Below are 13,381 nucleotides of genomic sequence, written 5' to 3'. Positions count from 1 at the left end.
TGTTACGTACAGTGGGGAGAACAAGTATTTGATACACTGCCAATGGGTTTTCCCATTGGCAGTGTATCAAATACTTGTTCTCCCCACCGTACATGACTAATTTGTGTTACAGTGTCATCACCTATAACTCTTATCGCCTTCTATGGCAGTTTGAACACCTTGTAGCTTTTGCAAATTGTGAAAATATGCATATCTATTTAGGAAAAACATGCTAAAATGCTTAGAAAAATCTATCAGTTGACAATGTGTCGGTAAAAAGCATCCCCTTGTTGATACGCATCACCGGTGCGACAGTGGGCAACTTGTAGTGCATAGTGTTTGCTTAACAAGGAGGGCGGTGTTTTTTGGAGGGCTAGATAAAGGCTTTCCAAATGAACTCGCTGCAAAATGGGAGAAGAGTGTTGCTCATCAGGCACTTGAGAGGGACATTAGTATGTGAGTCAGGCACCGGGAGGTGTGGAGATTGTCAAGTCTCAGAGTGAAAATAATGCTTTAAAATTCGGTTCCTGAGGCACGTTGACTCGGAGGTTACGGAAAAAACGACATTTCGCTAAAAGTTGGTCCTTAACTAATGCTTTTACACTTAAAAATGATTTAGTTGTAATGAGTTTGGGACCTACTCATCAGTCACGGAGAATGCTTTCCTGATTGACAGCTCAATCTGCTGTGGTTTGAAATACTCAATGCGATGCTTATTAAGTTTTTAGCAGGGAAGAGATTCGTTTAAGTTTATTGGTATCAAACTGGCGGTTCGGGGGCCAGATCCCGCCAAGCCGCATCATTTTGTAAGGCCCGCAAACATGATTCATGTGCATTGACCTGTTTTACTAAAATAAAATTCATGTAAAATATACGTTGTTTAGAATATGGAGAATATTTACCTTTTTTTTTTTTTTTTAACATTTACCTATAATGAAAATAAAATTTAGAGAACATTTACTCTTAGTTTTTAATTTAGAATAGTTGTTGCTCCTTTTTTAATTGAAAAAAAATTGTAATTGATTTTTTCTTTTTGTTTTATTGATCTAAAAATTGTAAACAAATCCAAACAAACGAGGGGATAATAGCAATTAATAAGTAAATCATAAAAATACTGAGAATAATTGAACAATTAAAAAAATGTTACGGTGTTATAAATATAAAATTTAAAAACTGTCAATAAATTAATCATTAAAAAGGAACCAATCAAGAGGCTAAAAAGCGATTTGGAGAAATTTCAGGTCAACAAAATTGCAACGATTCATCGAATCTAACTCACTGGAAAAAAAAACAAAAAACTCATTTATCGCTTTTTTAAATGTAAAAACAATCGATTAAATTGAGTAATTCGATTTGAAAAAGAGCTTCAATATCTAATTTTGCTGCTTTGAGTATTTGTTTAATTAATTAGAGTGGCGTTGTAAGGGTTTGTTTTGAAAGTGTTTGCATTTAGTTTTATTGATTTGGCTGGATACACTGCTCTCTAGTGGCAACCGTGAATATGACATAACTCATGTAACATGGCTGAATCCAGCTGCTGCCTTTTAAGACCAACATAAGGTTTTTTAAAGTTTTTGATTGAGCTAGTGTTTTTTTTTTTTTTTTTAATGCATTCGTAATTTAGTTTATTGCTATATTCAGCCGATTTTTGTAGGAATATGTGTTTGAACTAGGGAAATCCCGATCACATATTTTTGCACCTTTAATTGCTAATGGTTGAGGCATCCAGATTAGTTTGTTTTAGAAGAGGTTTTATTACTAGAGTTTTTTAAGGCTGTTGAAACTCTCCTGCTTGGAGAGAAGTATTTACAGTGGGGTAAATAAGTATTTAGTCAACCACCAAATGTGCAAGTTCTCCTACTTGAAAAGATTAGAGAGGCCTGTTATTGTCAACATGGGTAAACCTCAACCATGACAGACAGAATGTGGAAAAAAAAAAAAAAGAAAATCACATTGTTGATTTTTAAAGAATTTATTTCCAAATTAGAGTGGAAAATAAGTATTTAGTCACCTACAAACAAGCAAGATTTCTGGCTGTCAAAGAGGTCTAACTTTTCTAACGAAGTCTAACGAGGCACCACTCGTTACCTGTATTAATGGCACCTGTTTTAACTCATTATCGGTATAAAAGACACCTGTCCACAGTCAGTCACACTCCAAACTCCACTATGGCCAAGATCAAAGAGCTGTCGAAGGACAGCAGAGACAAAATTGTAGACCTGGACCAGGCTGGAAAGACTGAATCTGCAATAGGTAAAACGCTTGGTGTAAAGAAATCCACTGTGGGAGCAATTATTAGAAAATGGAAGACATACAAGACCACTGATGATCTCCCTCGATCTGGGGCTCCATACAAGATTTCACCCCGTGGCGTCAAAATGATAACAAGAACGGTAAGCAAAAATCCCGGAACCACACAGACCAGACCTAGTGAATGACCTCCAGAGAGCTGGGACCACAGTTAAAAAGGCTACTATCAGTAGCACAATGCACTGCCAGACATGTCCCCCTGCTGAAGCCAGTACACGTCCAGGCATGTCTGTGGTTCGCTAGAGAGCATTTGGATGATCCAGAAGAGGACTGGGAGAATGTTTTATGGTCAGATGAAACCAAAATAGAACTTTTTGGTAGAAACACAGGTTCTCGTGTTTGGAGGAGAAAGAAAACTGAATTGCATCCGAAGAACACCATACCCACTGTGAAGCATGGAGGTGGAAACATCACGTTGAGGTAATTATCGAGGGTTGATTGATTGAATCTTTGCTTGATTGATTGAATATTTGCTTGTGCTCATATATACCATACATAATACATATTGCCATATTTTTTTCTTATTGATATAACCAGTAAATGATTATTGCTTGCTATACCAGGTTGTAGTATAATGTTTAAGTGTTACAAAGAGTAAAGAGGGTCAGGATGACAACTGCCTTGCTTCATGGCCATCATTGCGTAACTAGACCTTCCGGGACATCTTCAGCACCTGGCGTCTGGACTTTCGTCCAGACCTTCGAGGACAATTTTCCATTCGAGGACATCTTCCATGGCCGCAGCGTTGCATAACTGAAGTGTCTGGGTCATTCTGACCATTTTTTACCTGTGCCTTTGCTTACACATGTGTATTTAGTTCCACCTACATGCTCACACATAGCCAACCAAAATCACATGGGTGTCTCCAGCTTGCTTTCCCCCTCCCTTCAGGACGGCACCCTTCTGTGTCAGGACAAACCCCTAATAAAAAGAGCAAGGAGGGTTTTTTCCTTAGATCAATTTTGGTGACTATACAGCGTAATCTAGCATTCCTCTGTCTAGTCCCTCTTTGCTCTTCTTGGCCAAGAAAACTGAGTGTCTTCTCTCCTTATTTTTGGGTAATTTTACAAATGTCTACCTAAGGGTCTATTTTTGAACTTGACACATCATGCTTTGGGGCTGTTTTTCTGCAAAGGGACCAGAACGAGTGATCTGTGTAAAGAAAAGGATGAATGCGGCCACGTATTCAGAGATTTTGAGTGAAAATTTCCTTCCATCAGCAAGAGCATTGAAGATGAGATGTGGCTGGGTCTTTCAGCATGACAATTATCCCAAACACACACCCAGGGCAATAAAGGAGTGGCTTTGTAAGAAGCATTTCAAGGTCCTGGAGTGGCCTAGCCAGTCTCCAGATCTCAACCCCATAGAAAATCTGTGGAGGGAGTTGAAAGTCCGTGTAGCCCAACGAAAGCCCCAAAACATCCCTGCTCTAGAGGAGATCTGCATGGAGGAATGGGCCAAAATACCAGCAACAAGGTGTGAAAAGCTTGGGAAGAGTTACAGAAAACGTTTGGCCTCTGTTACTGCCAACAAAGGGTACATAACAAAGTACTGAGATGAACTTTTGGTATTGACCAAATACTTATTTTCCACCATGATTTGCAAATAAATTCTTTAAAATGTGATTTTTTTTTTCACATTCTGTCTCTCCTGGTTGAGGTTTACCCATGTTGACAATTACAGGCCTCTCTAATATTTTCAAGTGGGAGAACTTGCACAATTAGTGTTTGACTAAATACTTATTTGCCCCACTGTATACTTTACTAACAAAAATCCACTGTTATGACTGATTCTTGCTCTGACAAACACAAGCCTCATCCAATATCTTTTGCATGTCAATCAGACGGACAGCGTTTGTGCAATGTGGGCCCCGTCTACCTGCTGGCATACCAAAGCGGGTTAGTCACGCTGGATGATGAAGCGACCGGTTTCAGGTTTAAATAGCGGCCGTCGCTAAAGTGTTTAGAAACACTGTCTGTCCTTCCAGTAATGAAAAGTTTGACGCAGGAAGAAAATAAAGCGAGATGATGATTTTCAATGTGTTTGTATGAGTCTCTGTGTTGTAGAAATTTTTAATTTGTTTATTATTGTAAATAACAGCATTTAGACAGCCAGTGTACAGCTTCCCATTCATTTGTCATAATTAGCATGCTATCCTATAGCAACAGGCTACTTTCCTTGGCACTAATGCACGCGGATGTTCTCAAGAATACAAAGTAACAGGCGGCTAATTAGCTGTGTACCCTTTCCAAATTCGAAAACATTTCATTTTTATGGTTGAAATCGGATGGTTTAATGGTCCCTGGGGTCTGCAGATTGCAAAGACTAACACCGTTTAGATGAGCTACGATTGCCGCCGTTTTATGAGGGAGAAATCAATCTCAAGAGTTGACGCATTCATTTTTAAAGAGGGGCTGGCTGCGAATACTCATGTTTCAGTGCCATTAACGGTACTAGACGTCCAATCCATTTAGCTCCCTTCTGTTGGATATCTGAGCGCTGTCAATGGTGGACAATGAGTTAATGGGAAGTGACATACAAATGCTCTTTTAACTAGAAAATGCAATTTCTTCAAACATTGCGATGGTAACTTTGCTGTGATGGTTGGTCGATAGGTTCACTGAAATTTACCCCCGAAATGCCTCCAAATCAACAGGGAGTGACCTCGAAAACCCACCATATCAACAGAAAGTGACCCAATATGAGCAGGAAGTGAACCCGAAATTTCCCCAAATCAACTGGAAGTGACCCTAAAATGCTCCAACATCAATTGGAAGTGACCCAATTTCAGGAAGTGACCCTGAAATGCCTCAAAATCAACAGAATAAGACTTAATATATATGGGAAGTGAACCCGAAATGCCTCCAAATCATACGCAGAGATTAAGAGGAGGCCGCATAGCCCCCCCGGTGGCCAAAAAATGTCATTGCATGTAATTGACTTTCCAATATACAAATTTAAAGTTAAGACTTTGCCGGTAAAATGTTGTCTATTAAAGTTGTAAAGCAATAAAACAAACAACAAAAATGAATTAAATGAACAATTTTTTATTTAATGGCTTCAATAGTCCCAAGACGGTAAGGGGCATAAAAATTGTATCCAGAATTTGGCAAAAACTTATGGTTCCCCCAAAACTCGTCAAAAACTTTCCCATTCATCTCTAAAGGGATGCCATTGACAGCCATGTATGTCGAAATTTCCCATTCATTTTCAATGGCAGGAAAACATAGGTTCTTGTGATTTATTTGACCATTTACCATGACTCATGGCTCATTGACATTCAACTAACGGCCAAGTAATTTGACACCATTTACAGCCATATGTACGTCTATGCCATTAACGGCCATGAACGTCCAAATTTCTTATTCATTTTCAAATTGAATTAAGTCGATGCCATTGACAGCCGTGCAACAGGGGGTGTCCCCGAAATGTCCCCCAATCAACAGGAAGTGACCTGATAGCAACAGGACGTGTAGAGCTGCAGCTATCATTTAAGGAATCCAATAATCCATTGATTGATTAGTTCGATTAATCGGATAACAAAAATTAAATTCCTGGCAGAATAATTTTATGAGAGGTAAAACAAAGAAGTTTATGCTTTTAATAACATTATCTTGACCTGTGCATCCATTGGCACCGGATTGTACTTTCAAAAGAGTATTAAATGCTAATACAAAATAAAATACTCCAATAACGCCATACAATTGAACTTTAATTTCACAAGAACAATAAATGCCTTTAAAAATAAGTTTAAATAGACGAAAGTCAATGGTAAAACTTAAAAAAAAAAAAAAAAAAGGACGATCTAAGTACAAATTTTTTTTTCATAATTTAACATTTCATCACATTTTGAGTTTGTGTAAAGCTGTACCACAAAAGACACATACTGTATTTTGACAATAAAACATTGAACACAAAAGATTTGGAGTTTAAATGTCTAATTAGTTGAATTAATAGGTTAATTTCATCTTCGAAATTTACATAACTTGGATAGCACCTGCTAGCATAAATACTATAAAATGCTAACTTTTTTTAAATTTGATTTTTGTCAATTCTCTTAACAAATTGTTCAAACACATCGCCAAAAACTGCTAAATAAACCTTTAAACTAAATTACAAATGCATAAACAAACATATGAGCTCAAACAAAAACTCACTTAAGCCTTACGTTGTCCTTAACAGGAAGCAGCTCCTCTTCAGCCAGACAAGTTATGTCATATTCACAGTTGCCGCCAGAGGGCAACTATATCCTCCCAAATGAATAACACTAAGTAATGTACATCACTTTCAAAACAAGTCATTGCAACACCTCTCTGATCGAAGTACTCGATTTAATCAAATAATCGTCGCAGCACGAAGGACGTGCCCCTGAAATGTCCCCAGATCAACTGTGCGGGTCTTAGATCTGTATCTAGCACAGCAAAGCCTTATCGTAATTTCTCCAGAAATTGCAGTTTTCTAGTTTGGTCGTAATATTTTATTTGTTTTTTAGATTTGAAGGAATCTGACCTTTTAGCCTTAGTCTTAACCCCTTGTACTGACTCAATTTTGAAAGCTGAAAAAAAGGCTTCGAAGCACAAGTTGACAATTTATTCAGATCAACAGCAATCAAATGGCAGGGCGAAACAGAAACAGACTCAGGCGAGGAGGCAGACTCATTCCAAGGTCACCATATCACAAGTCAACAAAAGGTTCCCGAGAAAAAAATGAAAATGCTTAGTTAAACATTCAGTCTTTTGAAGGCTCTGACGGGGCGGGCCGTGGGCAGGAAGAAGGGTGTGTTTGGGTGTTGTTTAGGATTATTGTCTGTTTGTGGATTGGGCAGGAGGATTCGGGAGTTACTGTTGTCAGGGCTTCAAGGGTTGTGGATTTTGCCACCTCAGTGTCAAAGGGGCTTTTGGAGTCTTGTCAGTCATGTTATCAGTTGGATACCGGGCGCTCTCCGGTGTTCCTTGTGTTGGGACAGGGCGTCCCGCCATTTGTTCTTGAGTGTTCGGGAGAATCGATTGCGAGAGTTGGTAGTGCAGATTTGGGCTTGTAGATGTCAGCTTCAATTTTGCTCATTCAGTTGCACGACGCACACGTTGGGTTTCCGTGATAAGAAGACGTCATGTATCTCTTATGCCCTATAGTCTGCTTTTTTTACTTAAACTATGGTATAAGTGCTCTTTATTTTATATTGGGTGTGTTAAAGTAATATAAACAGTCAAACAGTAACTGATTGATTATATTAAGTGTGTTAGAATAATGCAAACAGTCAGACGGTGCCTCAGGGGTTAATTTGAGCCGGATCTTGCCGGAACAAGATCTGGCACCTCTTGATTTTGGCCTCCCTGTGTTCCGGGACTTATTTGGGAAGATCCGGCACCTCTTGTGCATATAAAATAATGATAATATAAAAACGTTGTGGGGAAAGAAGGAGAGGAGTCGTTGATGGCTTTCTCCACTTTATTGTGGCCACAATAAGAAAACAAGAAACAAAATAATAGCGGACTGCCGCCACATTCGACCGCGAACTTTTGCTTCTTGCTCGTCTCCCTCTCGCTTCCTAGTACTCACAGCTCGCCAGTCCCAGCATCTCTTAAACGGATCGTGGATAGTGTCTTGTTTTGAGCTTTTTCTTGACAAAGGTATCGAACACACGACCTGCTGACAACTTTGTTTCTATTATTAACACATGGAGCTGGGCTCTCGGCAGGCTGTGCTTCTCTATCGCACTCCCGTATCATGTGACCAAAACAAGAGTAACGTTGCGTGCACTTCAGGGTGCCTCGGAAAACATTGTATCAGAATATTACAAATAGTTACGGACATTACAGTATAAAATAAAATAATAATCTGCATAAATTGATTTACACAACAAATTCCAAGAATTGCATGTTGTATATGAAAATTTAACGTCATTTGAAAGAGTCAGAGATTTGTTGATGCAGTGAAAAGCTGGACCAACAAATCACGCCCCTGACATTAAAAAAGAAAAAAAAAACTTGAAATTTGCAGCATCTGGGGAGCAACCTGCCAAGATCAAATTGATTTCAACATGCCAAAAAGACACTTGCATTTACTGTCTTCTCTCAGAAAGAAGGAAAATGGTTCAAAACGAGTCAGAAAGGCACATAGAAAAGAAATTGAAAAAAGGAAAGACCCACAGCACGGTAAGTGGGCATTTGCATTTTGTTTTCAGCACCATTTTCTGCATATGTTCCAGGACCTGTCCCCGTGCCGTCATCCCTGCGTTGTCATATGTACTTTGCGTTCCGGCACCTTATGATTTACAAATTAAGCACTGCGGTGCCTAAAAGAAAAGGTAGTATCTCCTTCAGATTACACTATATTTTAAGGCTTATAATGCTGTCATAAGACTAACATGATTATAGAATCAATCAATTATGTCAAATTATGTCACTTTTTATGCAAAGTTGTCTTTGTGTTAGAAACTTTTATCTCAATGGAAGCTCCCCACCCTGCACCATGTTTAGGTATTAGAGAGAACCCAAAGGCAATGTGCTGTCTAATCCATTGCAGTAACACAATCACTAACAAGAGATCCCTCTGCACACCAAATGACAACAGAGTTAAAAATCCTTGGATTAAAAATGGTGAGTGTAGGGTTTGTTTCCTCCTAGTGTGGCTTGTCCTGTGATTACCCATTGATTTCACCTGTTGTACCTGCTCCTCCACCTGTACCTCATTGTCTCGTTACCCCATGTCCCTTACTTAAGTTCCCCATGTGCAATCTGTTCTTGTTGCGTCAGTCTATTTGTACATCCAAGCCCTCGTGTTCACATTCCTCGAAGAAGTAAGTTTTGATACCTTGACGTTTGATCCCCTGGTCTTTTGTTTGAACTTTGTATTTTTGTTAACCGTTATCAAAGCATTATGAGTTCTTTTACACTCTGCCTTGCCTTGGCTTTTGTTTTCTCCGCAATTGGGTCCACCTTGTCCTTGAAACCTGACAGTTAGATGAAATTAGTCATATGAATAGTATTTTAACTTGGTATAATTTCATATTTAAATCTATATCATGTGCTTCTTTATGGATTTTTTTCCCCATTTGTTTAATCTTGATTTTACGTTCACTATTTATAAATATTTTATTGTGGACTATCTCGTCGCATCATTAGTGTACCTCAAAAATCATTGGGTGTTTCAGCCCATTCAATAGATGACTAAACTACAGTGGTATCTAAAAGTATCTGAACCTATTGGAATTTCTCACATTTCTGAGTAAAATCACCATCAAATGTGATCTGATCTTTGTCATAATCACACAGATGAAAAAACTGTGTGCTTTAACTAAAACCACCCAAACATTCATAGGTTTTCATATTTTAATGATAGTATTAAAAGAATGACAGAAGGGGGGGATAAGTCAACCCTCTGCCTAAAGAGACTTAAAGAGCAATTGAAACCAATTTTTACAAACAATTTAAGTCAGGTGTGTGCCCAATCACTGATGAATAGTTTAAATATGTCCTGCCCACTATAAAACACACACCTGGTAAGAATTGTCTTGATGAGAATCATCTTCTGATGTGCTTCATGGCTCGGTCAAAAAAAGCTGAAGACCTGCGATCAAGGATCATTGATTTGTATAAAGCTGGGAAAGATACAAAACCATCCCTAAAAGTCTGGATGATCATCAATCACCAGTCAGAGAAATTGTCTACAAATGGAGAGAGTTTGGCACTGTTGCTTCTCTCCGAAGGAGTGGCCGTCCACCAAAGATGACGCCAAGAGTTCAGCGCAGAATACTCAGAGAGGTTAAAAAAAAAAAGAACCCTAGGGCGTTTGCTAAAGACTTACAGAAATCACTGGCATCACTGGCACAGTGCAGTATCTCTGTGCACACATCAACTATATGTCAAACTTTGGCTAAGAATGGTGTTCATGGGAGGACTCCACGGAGGAAGCCACTGCTGTCTAAAAAGAACATTGTTGCTAGTTTAAAGTTCGCACAAACACACTTGGATACTCCATAGAAGTTTTGGAAAAATATTTTGTGGACTGATAAAACCAAAGCATTGTTTGGGAGTAACATACAATGTAATGTGTGGAGGAAAAATGGAACAGCTCACCAACATCAACACCTCATCCCAAAGCTCTCAAAGCTAACTAACACGAGGAACTGGGGGAACGCAGGCATGAACGTGGACAAGTACATTGACAATGACGCAACAAGGAGTGACAAGAAACTGGGTGCTTATATACACACACGCAGACAAGGGGTGACGAGACAACGAGGAACAGCTGGTTAACACAGGAGGATTCAGATTAGAGGATACACTAGGAGAAGGTACAACAGGTGAAATCAATGGGCAATCACAGGGACAAGTCACACTAGGATAAAACCAACACAAACCCTAACACAAATGTGACGTACACTTCTTCATATTTCCTTCTTAACTTGTCATATCTCCAGTGCTCTTTGCTGTGTGCTCTTGTTTGGTTCAAAAATATTGTGCACATGCTGAAAATGAGAGCAGCACTGCCACCCACTGAATAGATGTGCAATTTCACTTTATTCTAGTACAGCATAAAAGTATCCGAAGTTCACTTGTGCCACCCCCAGCGTCGCTCTGCGTTGCTCTGCGCCCCCCCCCCCCGGGGGGGGGGGGGGGCACCCCTCTAGGGGAATGCATGTGATTAGTTGACAGTTAGCGACCACTAAAAATAAGCTTTACCCCTTCTGCCATTCAAATCAATCAAGAAACCTATTGCCTATTCAATCAGTCCATCTGTCCACCATCAATCAATTAGCCAACCCATCATTCTTGAACTTAGGTCAGTTTAATGTATTGCTTTTCAATCAACTCCCAACCTAACATTAGGTTTGGGGTTCATAATGAATTTATTCATGCATCACTCAATCAACATCTTCGGGAAGATTTTCAACCCACCAATCGATCATCGCCTACTCGCAACCTTTGACTTTCTCCCACTTCTTCGGGTTAGCAGGCGGAGGCGACAGCTTGCCTTCCTTTAGCTAATCGGATGACTCTCCCTTCCACCCTAATCCGAGACACCGGCTGCCGTGAGGTAACCGGCTTGGACTCAGACAGACCGTTTGCACCCTACTTGTTGAAAACACGCACATGAGAAAACAAAAGAAGATGGAAAGCGATGATTCTGTGCCACACCAAACTGAATACAAACTACCAAAATCCTGTAAATGTCAGTTAAAAAAAAAAAAAAAAAAAAAATCAATTTGTCAATAGTGATGACCCACTCGCATAGAAATCTCTCAATTTTCAGCACCACTGACAGCTCTCAAATAGTTTCGCATCAGCCGATTTGGCGTCCCCGCAAGTCCCATAAAGCATACTCACCTATTCGTCGCAGCCATGGTGTTAACATCCACTTTTCTGCGCGCCGTCGCCGCTCCTCCAGAGACAACCCAGCAGATAACATCCACGCAACTCATCCGTAAGCTGTTGCGCGACTGCTCAGGAAAAAAAAAAAATAGAGGGGTACACTTTCCGTGACCGAATGTATGAGTGAAATCCTTCTGTCGCTTTTGTATTGCAGTGGAAGTGCGTGAGCTGTGGAGGAACAGGACACCTCCTCTTGTGTTTCCTCTGCTTTGGCAACCGGAGTCAGGAGTCGACAGGGTGGAGCGAAAGAGAGAGAGGGAGAGAGAGAGGGGGATGAAATGCAGTCTTACCGCACAAGAAGAAAAACGCTGCAGGTAGGGGCAAAAACAAAAAATGAGGTTAGCAGGGAATCATCAGGTTTCAGTGTTTGAGCTGGTTCAAATGGATTCGACATCTGTTGCCGTCAATGGCAGTGAATCAGTCAACATTTTTTGTGCCTTTGACGGTTCAAATGGATTGGACAGTCAAATCAGTCAAACAAGCAACAATTAGTTTCATTATTTTATTTTAGTTTGTATTCTTATTGCATTATTTGCTTTTGTATTTTTAAAGTACCGTAATTTTCAGACTATAAGCTGCTACTTTTTTCCCCCTCATTTTGAATCCTGCGGCTTATGGTCCAGTGCGGCTTATTTGCTGATTTATTTGGGTTAATAGGTAACACTTTCTTTGACAGCGGCGTCACAAGACTGCCATAAGACCGTCATAATAGTTACATGACACTATCATGGGCAATAATGACATTTTGAATTATGTCACTAACTGAATTTATTTCCAGCTCGGATCTTTACATCCATTCAAAACTGAGATAGTTTATCAGATGACACAAAATCACGTCATAAGCATGGCAGTGTCATGTCCTAATTATGATGGTCTTATAACAGTCTCATGGCGCTACTGTCAAATAAGGTGTTGCCAGATACCATAACTAGCAATTAATGAAACAACTACAACAGTAACTGAAGAAATAATTGGCACAGAACATGAGGTTGATTGTTTTTTACATATGTCCCGCTGCAATGCATGTTAGGAGGCATGTTGGACAACAGTGTTGACATCAGTTGTATTGAGTTCATTTTGCCTACACTTGTAAATTCATCAAAACTTTTCTTTTATCCCAGGTAATAGTAGGTGCTATATTTACCTGACATGTTTCGGCGACCGTCAACAGGGACGAGGGGGCGTACATGCTCTCTACGACCTGGAACAGCATCCTGGAAGAGTGAATGGGCAACAGAGGGCATGACTCTCCTTCATCCATCAGCTAATAAAGACACGTCACACCAACATCAGTGACCCTCTGACAAAGGCGGAAGTGTTCGCCGAAACATGTCAGGTAAATAAACCAACTACTATTGCCTGGGATAAAAGAAAAGTTTTGACGAGTGTTGACATCAGTTGGCAGCAAAGATTGACTGTCTCCCCCAAGGGAGCAGTGATCGACAAATGAAGCTTCTTGAAGCAATGGAGATTTTCAGTCAATTGGTTCAAAGCTTCATGCTGGTTCATTTGATGATATGATGCCGCTTCTTATGATGTAAATGTCCCATAATACAGTGAGGACAGTTGCGGCTTATAGTCCAGTGCGGCTTTTCTATGAACAAATGCCATTATTGTGTCAAATATGGTGGGTCGCGGCCTATAGTCAGGTGCGCATTAGTCCGAAAATTACAGCATGTTTGAATTTTTGGGGTATTTCGGTACTTACCTTTTCTCCA

The 13,381-nt window shown here is 39.8% G+C and overlaps 2 protein-coding genes across 3 annotated transcripts in view; one reads left to right on the top strand and one right to left on the bottom strand.

Moving 5' to 3' along the window:
• The window catches only part of pcdh15b (protocadherin-related 15b), a 268,709-nt gene extending 256,841 nt beyond the window's left edge, over nt 1-11,868 (bottom strand). For both annotated transcript variants that reach the window (XM_057826514.1, XM_057826513.1), the window contains exon 1: nt 11,619-11,868. The gene's annotated coding sequence lies outside the window, so the exon portion shown is untranslated. The remainder of the gene's footprint in view (nt 1-11,618) is intronic.
• LOC130909735 (glycylpeptide N-tetradecanoyltransferase 1-like) overlaps nt 1-13,381 on the top strand; it is a 305,690-nt gene that overhangs the window by 136,301 nt on the left and 156,008 nt on the right. Inside the window, exon 5 of the mRNA XM_057826515.1 lies at nt 11,818-11,977. Within this exon, the coding sequence (XP_057682498.1) occupies nt 11,937-11,977 (41 nt within the window). The 5' untranslated portion in view covers nt 11,818-11,936. The remainder of the gene's footprint in view (nt 1-11,817; nt 11,978-13,381) is intronic.

This window comes from Corythoichthys intestinalis, chromosome 21 (assembly GCF_030265065.1).
Source record: "Corythoichthys intestinalis isolate RoL2023-P3 chromosome 21, ASM3026506v1, whole genome shotgun sequence".
In the NCBI taxonomy this organism is placed as follows: domain Eukaryota; kingdom Metazoa; phylum Chordata; class Actinopteri; order Syngnathiformes; family Syngnathidae; genus Corythoichthys; species Corythoichthys intestinalis.
This window is presented reverse-complemented; position numbering and strand designations above follow the sequence as displayed.